Raw genomic sequence first — 22,379 nt, 5'->3', positions numbered from 1 at the left:
CAAATATTTGGAGATTTTGGGAGAAGTGCGTGGTTTCAAACTCTGAGCAGGCTCTGTGCAGTTGGAAGTAGTTAGTTTATTAATAGTAGCGCTACCCGCTTTGTGTGTAACCTCACAGAGCTGTTTGACCCAAAGTTATTAGTATTAGTTATGTATCTTCAAATATCAGTTTAGTGTTTTTCAAATAGCTATTTTAGCCTTTGTGGGTGCAACGTGTAAGTGTCAATTACTTGGTTTTGTGTTTGGTAAGTTGTTATTGCAATAATAAAAACAGAGTTAGGAAAAACAAACGCTTTGGTGAAAACTTGGTGTGGGCTCACCAACTTTAAGGAATATGGTTACAAAATAAATTTGCAAGACTCCCCTGACACCTGGATTCAGTGGGAGCTCTCTGAGAAGATGCCAGAAGGTTTCTGGTCCTTTGAGTCGTTCTGCTTTTGATCAGATAATCAACGTGGTTTGGTTTGGTTTGTCTTCACAGGCGCTCGCAGCCAATGCTGGGACAGGCTTTGCAGTGGCAGAGCCTCAAATTGCCATGTTCTGTGGGAAGCTGAATATGCACGTGAATATCCAGACCGGGAAATGGGAACCTGACACTTCTGGGACCAAGAGCTGCTTTGGAAGAAAGGAAGAGATTCTGCAGTACTGCCAAGAGGTGAGTGTTTCCCTGCGATCTTGCATCTTCACTCTGCTAAGGAATTGGATTCCAATTTAGCTGGTCCGTAGCAAATTAACCCTGCAGGAGACAAATTAGTGTCTGAGTAGCTCAGTGCCCTGAATTGCTTTGCTGTGTTCCTGCCCAGGGAGGACACTGCAGTGGCATTTAGGAGCTACCTCTCATTTAGATCAGCTCACGCTGCTACAGAAGGTCCCTGATCTGTGAGTTGGAGATGTATCCATGTTTGTCTTTGCAGGGGTTTCTCCGAATGTTCTCCCTCTGAGCCAGTTAAGCAGCAGTTACTCTGTGTCTGAGCAAAATGGAACCTGACACCTATTCCGATTAGAATATGACAGTGTTGTTATCAGTGAGGTTTTGTTTGGTTTGGGTTTTTTTTGACAGGAAGGTGATAGAGCACACCATGTATAGACTGGAAAATGTTTAAAACTGTTTTACAAGGCTGATATAACTGGGGCTGCTTTTGGTTCGTGTAGCAGAAGCCTAAATATAAGTCAGTGTCTGGACTCAAGAACTCAAGCAGGACGTAGGGATGATATTAATACAGCATAAATGGAGCAGGCATAAGGAGGTAGGTACATATCACCTTGACAAGTGACGAGAAAGTCTGAAGATGTTACTAAACCCTATTTGTTGGTGGTCGCCCTCTTCCAGAGGGTTAAGTACTCCTCCTGCACTACCATGCAAAGCCAAACACCTCAGCTTGGTGCCGGTGAAGGCTCTTGCCCCTGACCCGGCTGCCTCCTGCCATAAAGAAGTGATGACACGTTCCATTTCTCAGCCCTGTGTGACAGTCAGCTGGGGGCTTTTTTATGTCTTCAGCTGTCGTAAGCTTGATCCAGAGGAGAATATGTGTCCATGTGCAAATTCAAACTTGGTTTTGGTTGAGGGTCAGCCTCGCTACTCCTGCTTAGGAGCCACTTTGCATGTTCTTTGTCCTTTCCGGAGAGAAACCTCTCTCGGTCTTGTTAAACAGATGTATCCAGACCTTCAGATTACAAATGTTGTGGAAGCCAATCAACCTGTCAGCATCGACAGCTGGTGCAAGAGAGGGAAGAAACAGTGCAAGGACCACACTCATATCGTCGTGCCCTACAAGTGCCTGGGTGAGTGCCTGGTGTGATGTATTTGTACATTCTTGTGGGAGGAGCAAAAAATTCCCTCCTGGCTTCTTACAGAGGCAACAACTGAGTTTATAAGGCTCTTCTCACATCAGATTGCCATTTCCATGTTCAGCTTCCACTTAAGCATTTTTGTTTCCACAAGATGGAACTCTGCCTTTTTCGAACAGATCGACAGCTTGATAACAGCTGTGGTGGAATAATGGTGCCTGGCGTGAAAAAGAAATCCCCATTCTCTCTGCAACTGCCATAAAAACCTGAAGGCTATTGTATTAGAGTATCACAAAGACACTGGAACTTAATACTCTCATCCTATTTTTGTGAAGCTTTAATATTTTGTTGCCTTGGAGACTTAAATACTCAGTGTGTTCAGGCTTCCTGCTTTGGTCTTGGCAAGAGAACTCTGTTCTCTTTCAATGACTATATTTAAATTTTGCTGGTTCAAAGAGGTTCTGCTTCTTGCAGCTGTATCCCATGTCCCCACTTTGAACTGTGAAAGAATATGCGATAAACTGTGATGGATTTCGTGGTGCTTTCCAGAATCTATCCACCCACTTGGATCAGGCAACATGTTTAGCTTGTTTTACCTGCGGCTTTTGACCCATGGGTTGTGCCTGACACTGTGCAGCACTGCGTGTGTTCTTAGTATTAAGCTTAGTCTCAGCTGGCTGAATCTCTTCCCAGTTATTCGCTGGAAAAGACTTGTTTTAGAAGAAGTCTTGTGCAATCTCGGACAGTCTGGTCGCTGGGAGCGTTCAGTGGGAACCGTTTTCTACAATTTGTATCCGTATCTCAGGTTAGCGTGTGGTTTGATACAAGAAAACACGAGCAAATCTGCAGAACTGTGTGGGTTCTGTTCTCCCATATGTAATACCCTCCACTAGGCGATCAGAAAGCACCATAAGAAATGAAATTTGATATGGATGCATCCTGGGAGAAAGAACTTAAAAGATGTTCCTCCAGTTTTAACAAATGACTCCTAGAGCTGCCACTCGTGTGTGCAGGGTATGGTCCTTTGAAACACCTGGACTGAAGATCTTTTCCTGGTCTTCTCGCAGTATCTAGATAGCTCCTGGTTTTAAAATTACTGGATGTGGTATTTAAATCTGCGAGAAAGAAAAGAAATATCTCAACTTTGAGAAAATGTCAGGTGTTGAATTGCAGTGGCGGCGTTTGGTAGGATGCAGCGTATGTGCTGACGCTCTTTGTGCTCTGGTTTTGGGCTGTATAGTTGTTTTATTTTTCAGCCCTCTGCTTTTCTTAGGACTGTCTGAGTCAGGGAATGTGCTGCAGTTGATCCTGAATTAAACCATCTGGAAACAAAACAAAAACAAACAAGACTTGCTCGGATACCCAGATACTGAAAACATAGATAACGCTCGTGGCACATAAGAATTTCCAGCCTGTTACAGCACCAGACAGCGTGAACGAGCTTTGGTATGGTGCAGCTCATTTAGAAATTGGTGATGAAGCGGTTTGAAGACGTCTGTATGCAGATGCAGTCTTTTCAGAGACCGGCGTGAAATCTCTTCGGTCACTCCTGCCTGTTCCACAAACAACTATTTATTAACTTGCACTGTAATCCTGGCCTTCAGTTGAGCCTTCAGGTTCACATGATGGTTCAGTGATCAGCCCTTAGTCCTGTGTTTTTCCTTGGGAGCTCTGAGGCTCTGTTTTTGTGTACATTTGCAGAAATGGCTGCTGGTCTGACTTGTCGCTGTTAAGAATAACCCAAACCTTTAAGGCACTTGCAACAAAATGTTAGCTGTGTTTTCTGTCGGGAGTTGAACGTGTTTGATGGGACAAGTGAACTACGGTCGTGCCTTGTTTTTCAGTGGGTGAGTTTGTGAGCGATGTCCTGCTGGTGCCCGAGAAGTGCCGATTCTTCCACAAGGAGCGCATGGACATGTGTGAGAGCCATCAGCACTGGCACACTGTGGCAAAAGAGGTAACTGAGCTGCCGTGGCCGGGGTGTTTATTCTGGATCTGTCTGCTTGTAGTATTGGAGCAGAACAGCATTTCTCTGGGGTCTGTTATTCCTGTGTTGTAGTCTATGGACCGAGGCAGAGAGCAATGGAAAAGAATTATAACTATTCAAGTGACTTCAGAAAATCTGTGTAGCTAGCTGAGTTATTCCTCACCCCTGAAAAGCTGTCATAAGTAGCTTGCTTAAGATCATACTCGTGGATGGAGCTAGGAATTGAAATCGGGTCTCTAGAATATTGCTTTGACCAGTGGCTCATCCTTCTTTCCAGGGTAAAGAGCTACAGAGATCATAGAATGCTTCCTATTTTTCTTGCACATTGTGCATTAATGTACCTGCTGCTGCTGGGGATTTGGTTGGGAGTGCTTGCCTGGGGACAATCTGAGTTTCGCTGTGACTGATTAGTGGAGGTTTTACATAAGAGATGGATTATCTTCTCAGAATAAATCTAGCCCATGGGTTTTTTGGGGGTTTGTGTTGGTGCTTGTTTTTTTGTTTTAGTTTTTTTTCCGTATCTGACTCGCAAAAATATTGCAAATTCTCTGCACACGTTTCAACTGGGGATAATAAAAACGAGATCACAACTAAATGTAGGGTTTTCATTTTGTAGAAAGAGCAACGCAATGATTAGTTGTGATGGTGCTAGTAAAGATGAGGTTAAACATTTTTTAACATCCTGGGAGCAAAAGCCTGTCTAAATAAAGCTGTGCTAGCGCAATCACCTTTTAATTGAGGACAAACTTGCTAATGTCTAGCAAATTTAAAAACCACTTGTTTTCAACATAGTTGGAGAGCTTTTCCAGAAATATTTGGCTCATTTTACATCCGTGCTGTAACAAAGCAAAGTACAAAAGGGTTCCAATGTACATAATAAAGTCTTTCTTACTTCATTCTTTTCTTGGGCGCTACAAAGCCGTATATTTCCTTAGCTCGAGAGAAGTGTATAGACATAACGTCTAATCGCAGTTTGCGTTTGGCTTTTTCTTGAATTATCTGATTGATTTTTCATCTACGGCATGTTAAAATAATCTTGACACAAAGCCCATTTGAGCAATTATTCATTTACTCCAATGTAAAGTTTAATAGATAAAGTTTAACGAAATGGCCAACCCAGAAGAGCAAACAGTAGTTCTGGTTCTTTTGAGTGCTCTGTCCCTCGAGCTGGCACAAAATGTCTAGTTATTTTGCTGAACTTAGCCAGGCTGACAGATCAGCAGTTGTCAGGGGCTGGGGAGTGTTTGTTCTGTTAACACCAGGAGGCACCACATGGCTCTGATTCTGGGCCTTTTCTCAGTATTTCGCTTGAGCTACAAGTTTCACATCCGTTTTCCTTTGTTTGCACTAAGGGCGTATGTTGCCGTTATCATTTTGCTGCAAATTTTAGACCATTGGGCAGCATCCTTGCCATCTGTGATAGGCAAACATTAGCTTTATCCAGAGCGAGAAGGTGATGCTGATGTGACGTTACCGTGCTTCTCCTTCAGGCCTGTCTGACGGAAGGGATGATCCTGCACAGTTACGGCATGCTGCTGCCCTGCGGAGTAGACCAGTTCCACGGCACCGAGTATGTGTGCTGTCCTCAGACAAAGGTTGTGGATGAAGCTCTGTCCAAAGAGGAAGATGATGAAGACGAGGATGAAGATTACAACCTTTATAAAAGGTAGGGTTCTCACTGGCATGGGTGTTGGCAGTATTTGAAGTTGATGTTGCCTGTTTAATGCAGCAACTCCCTTGTGGTGAGGATTGAGAGGAGAATTGCTGTGCTTTTGAAGCTCCCTGACTGAACTGTATCCCTTCAGTGAGTTCCCTACCGAGGCGGGTGTAGAAGACTTCACAGGGACAGCTGTGGAGGAAGATGAGGATGAAGAAGACGAAGGAGAAGAGGAGGAGGAGGAGGATGTGGTGGAAGACCGCGACTACTATTACGATAACTACAAAGTCGATGATTACAATGAAGAGACCACCACGGAGCCTACCAACGAGAAGGCTGCTTCCGAAAAAGAAGTCAGCAGCGATATGAAATGTAAGACACATTTTAGCCTATGAAGCTCTTGCTACTGTGAGAGTATCTTTATTTGCTGTCAGTTCTGACGGGGTTTTGATCAAGTTAATAAATACCACTTGGAAGTTTTATTTGCCAGATAAGTTAGCAAACAGAGGAAAGCTGATGATGCTTATGTTTCAAGTGTCGAAATTAACTCTCTAGAGCACGGGCCATATGTTTCCCCATAAACAGCGTTTCTGCTGGCAGAAAGCCCAGTGTTTGGCACGTTAAACAGGCACCTCCGTGCAGGTGCAGCGTTGAGTCAGAAAACCATATCTGCATAGGCTAATTCTGAAAAATCTTAAAGAGGCGTTTGGGGTACACTCAGAATTTAACATCCTAGTTTGGCGTGATTTACCTTGGATTTGGTGTATTACACTCATTTACAAAAAGGGAGCTAAAAGTGGTGGGTCACACTCTGCAGAGGTGGCACAAAGGTGCCATCTGGTCATTTAAGGTTGAGAAGGATACTTGGTGCTGCCTTAATAGCCTTTGCATAAACTCTTCTCTTTCATGAAAGCATATCAGCCAACACAATTGGCCTGATTTTATTATGCGAGTAATATATACTTACTGCAGTGGTGATATACATTAGACTTGCAGTCGCTTTTGTTAAGTGGTAGGTGCCACTGCAGAGGGCATCTGCTGATGGTGTGGTGCCTCAGCGCTATACCATGTCCTGTATTTTGCGTGTAGAATTGTCTGCAGAGGAAGGAGCAGGGGAGAGGGAATGAAATTCAATTAGCTACAGATCACTGAATCATTGCCAGCAGTTCTTGCATCTTTTTGGTAAAGTGCCAGCATGCTGCAGATAATTTCACTTGCTGAAACAAGGCTTAGCTCAGATATGTGCAGGACTCTTACAGATTTGCAGGTGTTGAAACAGAATTGGAACAATATGATTGGGGTGTCTGTTTTGGGGGTATGCAATCTTTTTTCCCAAATTAGCATGAACAGTTACTCACTTATACACTGTATCTGTTCTCTTGCCTCAAATTAATCTAGCTGCTTATATCACCCGCTTATCGTGAAGCAGTCCGCATCCATGGGTACCTAGAATTTTGATATTTAGAGTGTAGGTGTTCCAAAACTTAAAAACCTAGCCATGATGGTCGTTCCTTTTGCTTAAGCTGCCTTTTCACTTGCTCTTTTAGCTCACCTTTGAGACGTGAAGTGTCTCTGCAGACAGAGTGCAGCAGAACAGGGCATCTTTCAACACTTCAAGCAGCCCTGATGGGTTTTCTTTCCATCATGTTGGTTTTATACAGTGCAGACTCTACCACTGAGGCACCTGAGGCATAACACTGTGGCATCAGCAAAATAGATCCTTGCTGTTTCAGCCTCTAGCTAGGGAGAAATCACTCTAGCAGATGAGAGCTTCATGTTGACAAACTGCTGCTGCACCTTTGCTCCAAAGCACCACATGCAGGCGCTTCCCTGAGCAGCGCTGGATGCTTTTGCAGCTATAGACGCCCCCCCAAACTGACAAAGCCCTTTGGTCTGATGCCAGCGCTAGTGCCCCAGAAGAAGGTGTGACCTAGAGCCACTGCTGCTTTGTGTAAGTCGCTCGGGGAGGCCTGTGCTCCTCACCAGCTCACGTTCTACCCCGTCTCCACACAGCTGTCTGCTCCCAGGAGGCGATGACAGGGCCCTGCCGGGCTGTGATGCCTCGTTGGTACTTCGACCCTAACAAGAGAAAATGCATTCGCTTTATATATGGAGGCTGCGGAGGCAACAGGAACAATTTTGAGTCAGAGGAGTATTGTATGGCTGTGTGTAAAAAGATGAGTAAGTCCTGCCTCCCCCTGGCCCTTTTGCAGCTGGCCTCTGTCTGTCTGGCGTTTGGTGTCTCCTTCTCCTTGCCTAGGTCAAGAGAGGATCCGTGTGTAGCTCATCCTTTTGGTTCTGGTGTCTGCAGCAGTTGTGTCTGTCCTTTTGCAGCTTGTCTCCATTTCTCTAGGTTTTGAGGGTGAACTTTCCTGGGGAAATTGGCTCTCGACATGCTGTCTGTGCTCACCGTTGGCTTACAGCTCTGGCTAAGGGCTTGGTTGTCCTCTTCCAGATCTGTAGCGGGGACCAGGGGCTGTCTTGCACCTCTTGGGGAAACATATATCATGCTGTTTGCAAAACTGGCTTTTTTTCCGAATATATGGAAGGAAGCTCTTGCTGTTTTCTCAGTTGTGTTACCATGCCTGTGTTTGAACCAGTCGGTCCTGAAAAGTAGGCTGCTGCTCCCCATTCTCCTGCTAGTAGGCATTTTTTTGCTATTGTACTTTGGAAAAATATCAGACTAGTAGTATAGAATTCAGATTCCCACTTTCAGCTCGGTTTGAAATATGAATCATGACTCAATCCTTGCATTTTTGAGAGCTTGAGGTTTTTGGCACCAGTTTCAACTGGCTTTTATGTCAGATGATAAAACTACCAAAAACATTTTAACCTCCTTATTAATCTTATTGTTGAACTCCAGCACTTCCACTTCAGCTACCATTAAAGCCTTTTGAAAGGCTTTTTGTGCTATCTGGGGCTTGGCAGTCTGACTATACAGCCATAATCCTGTTTACAAAATGGGCTTCATGCAAGTGCTTTAGATTGGGCTGATCTAACCGAAGTGGTGAAGTAAAAGATGCGGATGTCAGGAGCTTTTTGTGCAAAAGTTTGTCCTGTTACAGAGGGATTTGGGGCTGGAAAGAGAGTTCTCTGTGTCCAAGCCTGGTTCAGAAATGCCACGAGCAGTCCCAGAATACAGTGCTGATGTGACGTTGTCCCTTGCACGCTACAATAACGCCCATGTTTTATGTTGCTGTTATTTCACGTAGTGATCCTTTCCCCTCTATCCCTCCTTCCCCAGTTAGAGGTTGGTGGATTCAGGTATGTGTTAAACTGTTCATGCTGAAGTGCAAGCTTATCTTTTTTCAGTCTTTCAATGATGTGTTGGAGTTTTTTCCACTCAGATTACTAAAATGGTTGAAAGATTGCCTTGTCTTTCCCTTTCTGGCCTCCCTCTGCTGAAGGGCAACAACAGAGTGCATCACGTTTGCTGTAGATCCTTTCAGAAAGGGCTCTGGGATGTGTAGTTTCTAAAACTGTAGCACAAGCACTCGCTTCAGCGTTTCCCGAACTGCAGTGTATGGAGTACAGAGCTCCTGGTTTGGATTTTGCAGATGCTTGTAATTGTCAGTTCTAAAATTCTAGTTCTGCCCTTGTTGAATTCGAATGACTTAAAGATACAAACCGTGCTGTTTATTGGAGAAGTCAGGTTGTCACACTGGGCCTCCTTCTGTTGCTGTCTTGTCTAATATCATTGCCTGTTAGTCCTGCGTGGTGCATCTGGTAGGGAAGGTAGGTTTGAAGTGTAAAATGTTGGGTAATGTTGTGTGCAGATTTATTGTCAAGCTTCCTAATCATATTAATGATGTCTGGAGCCAGCTTGTCAGCGAACAGCTAATGCACAAAATGTCATTTAAACTATCCAAAGCTAATGTGAAAGGGAAGAGAAACCAAGTCCTTTATTCTGCAATCCAAGTCGTTCCGTTGCTGGAGCTGAATAATGCTCATCTCAGAACTTATGAGAAGGCTGAACAGGTGCTGGTTGCCGCAGTGCATTACTGTGTTTTTGGGATGATGTAACTAAGTGATGTTGTGCAGTAAATTGGCAGCTTAAAGATACTTCTGGTAGGTGGTGGTTCAGCAAACTCAATCTGCTAGATTCTTGATTATGCAGGCATGGAGATTCCTCTCCCTGCCTGTCCTTTGCATTCCAGGATCACAGTTTTCTGCCCCTCCGCTGATCCTTACCCTCTCTTTGCAGTGCCAACCGATGATGTGGATGTCTACTTTGAAACCCCCGCTGATGACAACGAACATGCCCGCTTCCAGAAGGCAAAGGAGCAGCTGGAGGTCAGACACCACAACCGCATGGACCGGGTGAGCATCTAGCTTTAGTCTTTTGTGCTGTGCCGCATAGTTGCTGACTGTGTTTTTCTGGACAAATTGATGGTGAACTGACTTATTTGCCAGTCTCCAGCCTTCTATGTTTCTCTGCAAGGTGACCACACTGTAGCTGTTAGCTTTTCATTTCTTTGGAGTGTTGGGAGAGACCAGTCACTGGGGAGACCTGGCTTGCTGCTGCTTAGAGGGTTTAAGTGCTAGGTTTAAGCCTCACAGCAGCTCTATAGTGCTTTCCAAACATAGCTGGGCTTTACAAGGATCTGCACATGAAGGCAAATTAGCTCGCAAAGACCAGACGTGAATTGGTGTCTTGTTGATGCGTTCTGTCCTTTTTTCTGTCCAGGTGAAAAAGGAGTGGGAGGAGGCAGAACACCAAGCTGTAAATCTCCCCAAGGCAGAAAGACAGACTCTCATTCAGGTAAGAGTTGAAGGACCTAAAGAGGAAAGTTACTGGTGCTCGGCCTTAGTCTTCTGAATAAACTAAATGAGGGCTGCTAATATTCAAAGCCAAAAGATGACTGAGATGGAAGAACAGCTTTCCTGTTCTGTCAACAGCTGCCTTTTAGAGGAGATTTGATTCAATTGCGTGCTTTGTTCTTAATGCTGGAGATGATCCAATACTGTGCCAGGTCCTTTCCTAAACTCAGTAGTAGGAAGCTATCTCGTGCCTCGAGCGCAGCAACAGCAGAGCCAAATTGTAACTTCAGACCTTTGGCCTGTTTTGCGCTAACCAGTGGCCTCACAGCCCAGCTCAGGTTGGTCCTGACTCTCTGGACACACATTTTCTTTTCGGGCAGACTTAGTGAAAACCACTTAGGCAGCAGATAAAGCTGGTTTGCTGCCAAAATGCCAATCTTCTACCTTATGAGGAGAGTTCAGTCTGTGGAGTTAATCAGGGAAGTTCTGTGTATGGGATTGTTAGGAACAGGCTCTTCTGGCAGTGACAACTATATAAAGATCCCTCAAACCATTATACAACTAAGTCACTGACTCCAGCTTTGAATTTTATCCTAGAACAGTTTTCTCTCTACATGATTTAATGTCAGCCACTGTTTGGAAATATATGCAAGTCCAGAGAGTATTTCAACATCTCTGTTGAAACATAACAACACTTAATGGACTTCCCTGGTTCACTTGGAGATGTGGGTTATGACCTTTCTAATAGGACATATAGAGATATTATCTGAAGGCGTGCTGAGGAAAAATCCCCTATGAAACACCTTTATAAACTCTTTCAAATTGAGATTGATGGCTCTAGGCTGAGGGGGTCTATCCTGTTTCCATACGGCAGCATTGAGGGAAAGAGTTAATACTGTGTCATTGTTCCGTACAGTCTGGATCTCCCAGCTCCAACATGACCTCGATCTTAAGGCCACATACCCTCATCAGGCCTTTCAAATGTGTTGTGAAGGAAGTTTGGAAGGCAAATTGTCACTATTTGCAGGGATTAAATCTGCACCAACATCTGTCAGTGCCCTTCTCTCCTGCCGTAAAGCCCCAGGACATGCAGTGTGACAGGCACTGTTTGTTCTAAGGAGTTCCGTGAGTGAGAATGGGTGACCCTGCTGCATACAGTTCATTTCACAGACTCCTTTCTTTGTTTCAGCACTTCCAGGCAATGGTTAAATCTCTGGAGAAAGAGGCAGCAAGTGAGAAGCAGCAGCTTGTGGAAACTCACCTGGCTCGCGTGGAAGCCATGCTGAACGATCGCCGTCGCATCGCCCTGGAGAACTACCTGGCTGCCCTGCAGGCCGACCCGCCGCGGGTGAGTGTCTTTGCAATGAATTCTTACAGCGGGGAAGGGTAGGAGGTGGGAATGGCTTGGTGAGAAGACTGTCTGTGACCTGCCGGGGCAGAAGGTGAGAATAAGTTCCCAGCAAAGCTTTCCCCACCGTGGCAGTTTGTCCTAAAGACCTAGCAGTGGGTCTCCTATTGACTCACTCTCTTTTCTCCTTGGTTAAAAAAACCTCCGCTTTGTTTAATGTTCAGAAGACATAGTGTTTTGAGTGAAACATTTAATTTAAAAAGAAAATATCTAAGAGCTTAGTGCAGGTGATTGATCTGTCCAGTAACAAAGCAGGCTCACATCCAAAGTGCTGTATTTCAGCTGTGAATTTTATTTGAATCCAATGGATCTGAACTCTTGCCCTCCTCCAATCCTGCAGCCTCACCGCATCCTGCAAGCTCTGAAGCGTTACGTTCGTGCTGAGAACAAGGACCGTCTGCACACCATCCGCCACTACCAGCACGTCCTGGCAGTTGACCCAGAAAAGGCTGCGCAGATGAAATCTCAGGTATGAGAAGGTTTCTCTCAAGGGAGGCATTGTTACCCAGGCCTGGCTGTCAGACACCCTAGAGGCCATGCGTCAAGTCCTCACGTTAATTTGCTGGGTACTATAGCAACTTCTCATACTTGTGCAGAGATCTTCCACCCTGTGTGCGTGTTGCCTGTCACCAGATGTGCTGCCTGTACAGTTTTCGTTGGCACTTTGTCAAAAATCGAGGGTTGAGGTACCGTGGAACATCCACTCGTAGCCACGAATTATTCTTGGTCATAATGACCAATCTAGGGGTTTAGAACTAGTTCAGTTCAGTGTTTCTTTTTATCAAGCACTCAGGAAATTATTTGCTGGGGACTTGTTCATCCCTGAATAGGCTTTCTCATTTCTTTCAAGACCTTTTTGGCTAAATGTTTCTTTGGTTAGGCTCATTCTTCGTGATGCCTGTGGTTTGGGTTTGTGGGAAATCTCTTGTACCTCTGCAGAGTTATTGCTTTGTTTCCAAAGTGTAATACATAACTCTTGCCAACCGCTGATCGTCATTGCTAGCTTTATTAGAAAGTCTGTTTTGATGAGTTCATTTTGTGTTGTTGCAATATATTTTATTCCTGAACAGCCAGAAAGCAATTTTTCTTCTGCTGGGTAGCGAGTGTCAAACCTGGCCAATGTACTTGTAAAAGTAGTTGCACATATTCCCAAAATCTTTTGAATTATGTCCTGATGCTTGTTTTTTACAACCCACTTTTAAAATGGTGAAAGATGTACTGGAAGGCCCAAGATGCAAATTAAGAATGGCCTGTTAACATTGAAAGGTCTGTTCACATGCAGAGAGAGGAGCTTTAGGAATGTAATCTACTTTTTACCAGCCCCAGTCCGTGGCTGATCTCCTGCTTTGAATTGTCTTTGAATTCTGTAATGCAGGAACGTGAGAACAGAAAAGAATGGAGAGCTGCAAGGAGACAATGCGGTGGAGCTGCCAAATGGAAAGGAAATAGGCGCTGAGAAAAAAATGCTTTATTACTTGGCTGTCTGAGCAGGAGATGGAAATATCATGGTTTAGGAGTCAGACAGGGACTCGACTCTGTTAGTGTCACCTGGTGAGGTGTAGAGTGGTGGTGCAGTGATTTTCTAGAAGCGAACTGCACGCTCAGAGGTGCCTGGTCCTGTGGGTTTCATGTTGTTTCTGGGTGCTGTGATGTACCTTCAGCTCTCGACTCTCAGATTCTTGCCTTCTCATTGAGCTGCGCATCCTCAGAAAGACCAATAGCTGCTGTTTGGCTCATGATGCGCAATATGCGAACGCCTTTTCAAGAGACAGCTTAGCATGTCAAGCACGGCCCACCCTGCCCCTTTGTTCTGATGCTGCCAAAGCCCAAGAGGGAGTGTGTGAACTGTATTCTTAAGCTAAAACCTAAACAGTCCTTAATTCATTCTGAAGGCTGCAGTGTCAACAAATCGACATGCGAGGGATGTGGGTGGTACAGTTCAATTTCCATTCGCTTTACTTTTCAGATGCACTTTAAGCTCCTCGATCGATTCTCTTGATTGACAGGCTGCCACATGTAAAATTAAATTGCTTTCATCCTTGCTCTTAAAGGTCAGGTACACGTCAGACTGTGAAACAGGTCCATTCAACTCCTTAGCTTTTTCCAATATTTGACCATCAATATGAATGTTTTTCGTGGTCTGCATGATCCCTGATTATGCAGCACCCTCTTCAGGTCAGGCTTGACTTCACCGGTGAATTTAATATGCTGGGGAAGAGTGATTTGAGGTTGTGTAGAGTTTGAATTTATTTCTCCAATGAAGGGAGAACACCAGTGAGTGGGTGTAGTGGGTGTAAGACAAATGTAAGGCCACCGTTGTTCTGAAAGGCACCTTTGTTCTGCAACCAGAGTTGATAAATAATATTGTCTGCTCCTTTTGCGTGTATCTTTTCCAGTAGTCAGGAATGATAATTCATTTAATTAAGCACTTGTTTGTAGCTGCTGCAGGAAATTAATTATGACCATGTCTGGCATACGAGAAATACTAGCTTCAGTATTTCCAGTGGAGAGCTGGAAAATACCGAAAAATACTGAGAGCGCCATGTACACATGGCCAGTTCCCGTGAAGCACGACGTGCTAGAGGGCATCAGCCAGAGAACTGGACTAAATGGACCAATGTCACTTTCTCTTGTCTGTGACAGATCCACCAGTCATAGATATTTTACTAAACAAGTGAAATACCGGTACCAGTGTAGTGAGTGACAGTCTTTGCCTACTCCAACACACTCTTGTACATCTGTAGGTGATGACACATCTCCGTGTGATTGAGGAGCGGATGAATCAAAGCTTGTCTCTGCTCTACAAGGTGCCATATGTGGCTGAAGAAATCCAGGATGAGATTGGTGAGTGGCTCTGTGTGTCATTGTGTTAGATTATGAGCTTTTCTATTGAGTGAAGTGGGCTCCAGAAGGGCTGCTGGCTCCTTTGAGGGGATATCCTCAGCAAGAAGCACTTGGGCTTAAGCTTAGGTACCATGGGGCAGATATTCTCTGGGTTTTGCAACACAGCCAGAATAGCCTGCTCCTAAGAATTTTCACCGTCTGTTTAAAAAACTACACAAAATTCAGAATAGCAAAGCTCTCTCTCAAAGGGCAATGAAAAAGATCCGTAAAAATAAGCAGATGCTTTCCTGCTTTATAGGAGTTTAATCCCATCTTACCACATCAAACCTCTTGGCCCTTGTTTGTGTGCATTCCTAGCTGACGCCTATATTGAGAATTCCAGATGAGACTTCAGGGCGTGCAAGATAAGATAACCTGGCAGCCCCGAGCAGTGCTCCCCGGCAGCCCTGCCTCGGCTCTCCTCAAACCATCTGCCCCTTTTGTTCCTGCCAGGCTTCACGCCGTTTGTGGAATATTTCCTCTTCTTCCTTTCAGATGAGCTGCTTCAGGAGCAACGTGCAGACATGGATCAGTTCACGTCCTCCATTTCTGAGTCCCAAGTGGATGTCAGAGTGAGCTCCGAGGAGAGCGAAGAAATTCCCCTGGATGGCAAACCTTTCCGTCCGTTCCAGGTGAAAACCTTCCCGGCCTTGCCTGAAAGCGAAGGTAAGTGGAACTGAAAGTGGGGTTCACTGGCTTTACAAAACATCTGTGTTTTTTCTTAAGCAGTAGGCTCAGCTCGCTGGCACAAAAAGCTCCGTCCCTTTGGGTGATTTAGGAGCAAAGCGGCCACCCCAGCAGAACCCCTCAGACAGTCCATTGGAAAAGAGGCGGTGCTGATAGTAATTTACACTGAGCTACTCTTTTGATTTGCAAAATTGCTTTATCTCTTTCCATTTTGCAGGGAATGTTGACTTTTTACTGTGTGGCTTGACTCTTGAATTAATTTTCAGTCTTTAACCAAAATGCTGTCATATAAGGTTAAAATCTTTGTGCCATGACCTGCTGAAGGGCTACAGGAATTATTTTGCCTTTTATTTCCTTTTTTTTTTTTCAATACATATTTGTATTTTTTGTATCATCGGGTGTTGACAGCTGGCGTGTGTCTATTTATTTTTAAAATGCTTGAACAGAGTCCTGAGCTTAAAGAAAGCTGTAGACTAAAAGCTTTTCCCAGGGTCTGAGTCAGAAATCATGCGCAAGCCTTTTTTCCTTTCTCTCTTAATCTCCTTTCTCTGCTATTTTTGTTTTTGTTTTCCCTCCTGCTAGATCCTCAGCCGGATTTGTACCATCCAATGAAAAAAGGTTGGTTCTAAGCTGCTCCCTCACAGTGCTTTCGATCACTCTCCTACCTTCTCAGTGTGTTTGATAGCTTCATTTTAGTTTCATACTCACCTTTGTTTTCATTTCCTTGCTGTCATTTAGATCAGTAACTTCCAATTTTGCTTGTTTAGGCCTAGTGTTAAAGAAACGAGTTAGTCTGAGTATCTAATTGTGTATGTTCCTCCCTTACGGGCTCACAAGGTGTCTCGGCGTGCATGGTTCTTTGCTCTCAAGAAACGTGAGCTTAGCGGTCTGTCTGCAACCGTGCAGCACTTTGCATCTCTCCATGTGTGCTCACGTTCGACACTGCTCAAAATAAACCTGGCGGTGCTGATGGTAAATACTCTAGAGGCTCTTGGGGCTCCTGCGGAATGTGTCCTTACTGCCCGACGACAGCGCTAAACTCAGGAGTGCTGCAGCAGACACAGGCTCCTATAGATACTATAGAGTGCAGCTAGACAGAGGAATTCGGAGATTCCTCTTTGTGCTCATGGTCTCCTTGGCATCACCTTTTCAAACATAGCATCTCTGTGTGATTCTCCTTTAAGTTGTTATGAATTCTATGGTAACTCTGTGTCTGGCTAAAAAGAAGCTTCCTGACTTTAAGAGCGGCGTAGAAATGTTGGCATTAAATTAAATCCTCTGTTAGAGATACAGTCTCAGGTAAAGATCAGGCCCAGCTGATCTGCTCCCACAGATCTAATTCCCAAAGTAGAAATGGTACATGCGTTTTGTGTGGGGAGTAAACCCAGCATTTTAATCTGCTTTTGGTTCCAAATATATTGTGCAGAATGTCAAAGGAGAGCAAAGGATTTTGCTAATAACCATTTAATATGAGCACAAACCATTCTGTAATGTGGCGAAAGCCAGGTAGCTTGAAACTATTCTCAGTGTTTCACTACAAATATAAGTCACCTTCATCCCTCTTGTGGAACAGTGTACAGCTAACTCAGTGTGCTCACTGCCCTGGAAAGAGTTGGGACAGCCTTTAGTTTGTTGGGTTTTGGGTTTTTTTTTGTGACTGCTGTGTTGACTTAAAGATCAGTATAGGTTATTTCTCCCCATTTAGGTCGATGGAAGAGTTTCTGATGACTTGGGGACAAAAACTATATCCTGCACTTGCCTCTTCTCTCCCTTCCCTTTGCACTGAATTTCACAAGGGCTGCCAGGGAGCTTTGGGTTTGAATTTTGGTTGGTTTTGGGTTTTTTCTGTGCGTGTGTTTTTTATCTTCTCCCTGGGAAGTACAGAATCCAAACTGTGCCTTGGAGCTACCCAGAACTGGGTCTGGTATTCGGTACAGCACTCTGTGACAAATAGCAGAGCACAGTGCAGCAGCTCAGCTCCCAGCCCTGGAGACTGTGCTCCGTTGGCTCCTGAGAACTGAATGAAGCAGCCATAGGCCAAAAGCTGACACAGTACTTCTCTAAAAACTATTTGTGGCTGGTCTCTCCAGAAAATCCCCATCATTGACTTTCTCAATAACACGACCTGCTTCGACAGCCGTGAGAAGTCAGCCTGGCAGTCTTGGCCGTGCTTGGAATTTGATTGCTGTCTCCAGAGAATCATACAAGGAAAAGGGGACATGCTAAAACCCGAGGTGCTTCTTTTGCGAGGGGTTGGAGTGAGACATTAGTTTTCTTGGCATTTTCAGGCAATAAAAACTTGCCTTGGAGTCAAGTAGCCCTTCCTCACATGTCGTCAAACAACATGCTGCCAAATCCAGCAGCAGTTGCCATCATGTCTTGGGCTGGGCAACCTGCAAGCTCAGCAGCTTGCAGAGGTGTTTGCAGAGTGTTAAGTGCTGTAGTAATATTTCCCCCACCTCGTGCCCCTCGTTGGAGGGGCTCTGCTGTAGTTTTGAGCCTTTGCTGTCCTCCTGCTCTTGCATTAGGGAGGCGTAGGTGTTGTGAAGGATGTGATGTTGTCCCTCCTGATCATGGGGAGCTGGCATTCTCCTGACTTGCTGTCGTTGCGTTTGGTCTGAGTGTCTTGCATCAGAGTCTTCTGTTATCGATCTGATCTATTTATAAATGCTTCAGATCAAAACAGTTTATGCAGAGCAGCCGCCTTCTGTTAATTTATATTCTTCTCTTGAGCCTATGCTAGTTCCAGCCTAGAAGTGGGTGAGTGATGTTCCAGTACAAAGGCGAGCGTAGTTCTTCGCTCCTCCCTTACCCTGGGATTTATCGTTTCTGGGCTTGTGCCAGATACGGGACAGCAGCTCGTTACCGAGCCGCTCCGGGTGACCTTGGGATTCTCATTCCCGAGGTGCGGGCTGATGCGCTCGATTTCTAAAGAATGGGTGATGCTGACGGTGCGGAAGCATTCCCTGGGCAGAGCGGGGGTGCGTCCTGCCGCCACAGAGGTCACACCGAGGTGGTGGTGACCTGGGGTGACATTAGCAGAAGGGAACTGCGCATTCACCGTTTGTGTTATTTGTTGCCTTGGACCTTTTCTAACAGCAGCACTTTAACAGTATGGTATTTCTGGATTTACACTTCAGCCTGGTTTTTGGTGAGTCTTGTCTGCTTCTCTCATTGCCACCTCATTTCCCCTCATTAACAGAACCCCCCTGATCACTCGTCACTGTAGCATAGCTTATGAGCTCCCCTTCTGACACAACAGCATGAAGACAGATTAATTATCAGCGGTCCATGCGGTTACACACGCTAGCCATGGCAGCTCTACAAAGAGTAGGTAAACCCTTCCTAAATGTCCCCGAGGGCAGACTAACGGTCCCTGCCTTGCTCTTTTGGTGCAGGTTCTGGCATGACCGAGTTGGACGGTCTGATTGGCGCTGAAGAAAAAGTGATTAACAGCAAGAACAAAGTGGATGAAAATGTGGTGAGCCCTCCACCTTTATTTTGTAAAGCAAAGCCTGCCGTTGGACACTAATTAATAGCGGTGGCTTATTTCCATGTCTCCTTCCTGCTTACAGAATGTCAGCGTATTCATTATCCATATGGTGTGGGGGAGTCAGTTTTCTGACTGTTGTGGGCTCTTAATACTGATGAGCATCAGAAGGGTGGGAGGGTGAGGGAAAGAGAGAGCTCTAGATCTTTGTCAGCCTGGGCTGGAGAAATGGTTGATCTAGTCACTGTTTTGCCAAGCAGAGGGACCCTTTGATACGCCTTTGTTTTAGCTGGGTAGCTTGCTGTCCGAATATACCGAATGCTGGTGTGATCATCTGTCTTCTCACCTATTTTTCATGGCAAGAAAGGTCTTACTGCCTTCTGAAGGTAAACGACCCAGCAGGTGTTAGCTCTGTCTGCAGCGTAAAGAATTCACTAGGTCAGAAAAAACATTGACTTCTGAGATTTTCTTTCCAAAACTGTGTAAAAGCCACAGGTTAGATCTGATGCAACAGAAATGCTGCGTCCAAGGCAAGTGCCTGGTTTTTCAATTGGGCTTTTGGTTTGAGGGAGTCTGGATGTCCACATGGTTGCAGAGCTAACTCAGGTAGCTTTAAAAGCTGGAGAACATCTCATGCTGTTGAGAGCAGGGGGGAGATGGTAGGTGGTTCTGAGCCTTTGCTAGTACTCATTAAAGGTCTCTTGTCTGCCTTTGGATTCCTTCTGCCACCTGTTTTTTATGGCTCCTTTCATAAAACACTTTTGTGACTTGTTTTCAGGTAATTGATGAAACCCTTGACGTGAAGGAAATGATTTTCAACGCGGAACGTGTCGGTGGGCTGGTGGACGAGCCGGTACGTATGTGGCTACCGAGTCTAGCTGAGAATCGGCAGATTCCTAAAGCCGGATTTTGTTTTCTGTGCGCTCTTTCTCTACCCGCTCCGTTGTTTTCTTCCCTCCAGGATAATGACAACTCCCTCCGGGATGACTTCAGTTTCAGCAGCAGTGCCCTTATCGGTCTCTTGGTGATAGCGGTTGCCATAGCTACTGTTATAGTCATCAGCTTGGTGATGCTGAGGAAGAGGCAGTACGGGACCATCAGCCATGGGATTGTGGAGGTGAGAACTCCTGCTCCATAACCGGGGATGAAAATAGTCAGCGTCGAATCACATGGTGTGTGTGGGGCGGTGAAGATGGCAGGAGCTGCCAAGCCATCAGCTGCTCTGCTCCCAGCTAGATGGAGCTTAACTCTGTAGATGCTGACGTCTTTGTCACTGGTTTATCAGTATGCAGGTATCAGTCATGAGCGTGCTGGGACCTGTCACTTCACAGTGGTATTTGCTTATCACAAGGAATTGAATTAGGCTTCCCTGTCTGGCGCAGGATAGGATTTAGCAGTAAATGAGCTTTTCGGGCGATATCTTTAGCAGGGGAGTAAGTCAGTCAGTCTCTAGCAATTTGTTCTCCCAACTAATGTAACAACGATGAAGGCAGCGCCATGGGCTGAACGCGGAGGAGCAGTTCTCCTCCTTCCTTCTGCTACTAACACACGTTTCTAATGACACCTTAATGGAATCTGGAGAAAGCCCCTTTTCCCCTTTGCTTAACTGATGCAGGAAATTACAACTACCTCTTTAATGAGAGAAGCAGGTCCCAAGTTTCTACCGTTACCTAACTTACTAGAGTATTTGTGGAGAACGTCCCCAAAGAGGCAAGGGCAAGCAGAATTTTTTTGTGGCTTTTTACACTTGTTTCCTGCTTGCCACAGTGTTCATGTAGCATTTGCTTGTTGGCTCTTGTTGCTACGAAATAAAGCCTACAAGTACCTCCTTTGACCAGTAACCCTCTGGTCTTTCTAAAGGTTGACCCGATGCTCACCCCAGAAGAGCGGCATCTGAGCAAGATGCAAAACCACGGCTATGAGAACCCCACTTACAAATACCTGGAGCAAATGCAGATATAAGAGAGATGAAGATACAGCAGCCCTGAGCGGGAGAGGCGCAGGGCGGAGGGCCAAAGTGGTCCAGCGTTTTGGATCAACTACTGACCAACGGTTGCTTCGAGAGGACTTCATCCTACATTCAGAACTCCTGGATCATTAAGACTATAATTACTACTGTAGAGTTGCAATTTCCATTCTTTTAAATGGGTGAAGAAATGATAATATAACAATATGATATATAAATCTCCTTAAATGGGAAAAATGGATCTATTGCAGATATTTGACTGAGATGTAGTTTTCTTTTTTTTTTTTTTTTTTAAATAATCTGAAAAAATACCAGTTCTGTTGTACTGTTGTCTGATACAAGCTCTATATATATAAAATGGGAAATGTTGATTTTTATTTCTGATAGAGCACCTGTATATTGAGGGTCATTTGTACCAGCCCGCCTTGTAAAAAGGAGACAGTTGTGGGTCTTTGGTCATTTTGGCTTTTATATATAAAGCAGTATTCTTTTTTTCCTTTGAAATGAATTTCACTGGGAGTTGCAAAGAGATTAATTTAGGGGTAGGAACTATGACAGCATAAGCGAGGAAGCAATTGGGAATGGTAACTAACAAAAATCCTTATAACGAGAGAAAAAACCTAAAAAAAAGGAAAAAGAGAAAAAGCCCATTGTCATATACCAGTGGTGTGCACCCTGCTGCCCAGCAGTTTGGCTCTAGGAATCCAGACTCCCTGGAGGCAAGGAGTGAAAAGGCTTCTAGCATCTCTGTTCATAGTTACTCTAGTGGAATGTTAGAACATGGTTTGTGCATACCGGGGTCTGCACATTCCCCTTCCACATTCAGTTCTGCTCTAGACTTGGAAGTTCCTGGTATTGAATTGAAACCCTCCGTTCTGAACCATTTTCCTTCAGTACTCACCTGGCATTAACAGCCCCCTCTCGCCACTACTTTCTAATTTTCCCCAGCTCTCCTGCCTCACCAACATGGTAAGTAGTTGAGAGACGCGGGTTTTGGACGCTTTGCGTCTCTTTTGGTGATGTTGGGCCGTAGGCACAGCTTTGGGTCTTCGCCCAGACGTGACAAATCGCCACAGTAATCAGTACCGTGGGAGCTGATGGGTGCGGAGTTTGCTTTAACAGGGCTTAAAACAACAGTTTGCTTAACGGGGGATAAGAGAGGGTAAGTTGGGAGGGGGATCCTGCCTGCTCTAAGGGAAGTTGGATGCATAGGCCCCAAGAAGAACAAAAGGGGTATTGTTCCACTCACCATCATGTCTTTGTAATGCTTGTATAGTTGGTGTTAATGCTCACGGCTTTTTTTAAATCTGGAGGTTCTGGTAACCTGTGGTGTATTTTTTCTATTTTTCCTGTGACTTTTATTTTTTCTTCCCCCTTCCGTGTCTCTTCCCACTATGCACAGATTTACCTGCAAACTCCTTAGTGTGGTCTGTGGGGAATGTACAAAGTTTAAACACATCAATAAACACTTTAACTTCCAGACCGTTTCTTCTCTTTATTCAAGGGCTCGCATAGTTTCTCTCTTCTCCCACCATGTCCTTGCCAAACATGCCGAGACATTTCTTTGCTTTTTTGTCCACCGTTGCTTCAGCGAGAAGGAAGGTTCTGGTACTGAGAATGTATAACCATGTCCAGAGTCTTTTGTGCTGTTTGCAGATTTTGCTGAGCTTTGTGGAGAGAAGGAGCCGCGATACTAAACCAACACCTGGGACTCCCGTATAACGTTACGTCCTCACACCGGAGTGCAGGTCA

At 45.0% G+C, this 22,379-nt stretch overlaps 1 protein-coding gene across 8 annotated transcripts in view; it reads left to right on the top strand.

Annotated features, from left to right (window-relative positions):
- The window catches only part of APLP2 (amyloid beta precursor like protein 2), a 41,870-nt gene extending 19,763 nt beyond the window's left edge, over positions 1-22,107 (top strand). Inside the window, exons 2-18 of one of the 8 annotated variants that reach the window (XM_065040428.1) lie at positions 482-655; positions 1,653-1,782; positions 3,633-3,745; positions 5,266-5,441; positions 5,581-5,804; positions 7,446-7,613; positions 9,637-9,752; positions 10,120-10,194; positions 11,383-11,541; positions 11,942-12,070; positions 14,346-14,445; positions 14,980-15,150; positions 15,754-15,789; positions 18,570-18,649; positions 19,440-19,514; positions 19,623-19,778; positions 20,522-22,107. In XM_065040428.1, the coding sequence (XP_064896500.1) occupies positions 482-655; positions 1,653-1,782; positions 3,633-3,745; positions 5,266-5,441; positions 5,581-5,804; positions 7,446-7,613; positions 9,637-9,752; positions 10,120-10,194; positions 11,383-11,541; positions 11,942-12,070; positions 14,346-14,445; positions 14,980-15,150; positions 15,754-15,789; positions 18,570-18,649; positions 19,440-19,514; positions 19,623-19,778; positions 20,522-20,623 (2,184 nt within the window). In that variant the 3' untranslated portion in view covers positions 20,624-22,107. Of the gene's footprint in view, positions 1-481; positions 656-1,652; positions 1,783-3,632; positions 3,746-5,265; positions 5,442-5,580; positions 5,805-7,445; positions 7,614-9,636; positions 9,753-10,119; positions 10,195-11,382; positions 11,542-11,941; positions 12,071-14,345; positions 14,446-14,979; positions 15,151-15,753; positions 15,790-18,569; positions 18,653-19,439; positions 19,515-19,622; positions 19,779-20,521 lie in introns of all 8 variants that reach the window. The other 7 variants (XM_065040427.1, XM_065040432.1, XM_065040431.1 and 4 more) reach the window with 7 other exon arrangements.
- Positions 22,108-22,379: the final 272 nt, after the last annotated feature.

The sequence above is a fragment of the Columba livia genome, chromosome 24 (genome assembly GCF_036013475.1).
Source record: "Columba livia isolate bColLiv1 breed racing homer chromosome 24, bColLiv1.pat.W.v2, whole genome shotgun sequence".
NCBI lineage: Eukaryota > Metazoa > Chordata > Aves > Columbiformes > Columbidae > Columba > Columba livia.
Note: the sequence above shows the minus strand (reverse complement) of the source record. Positions and strands in the feature narration are given on the sequence as shown.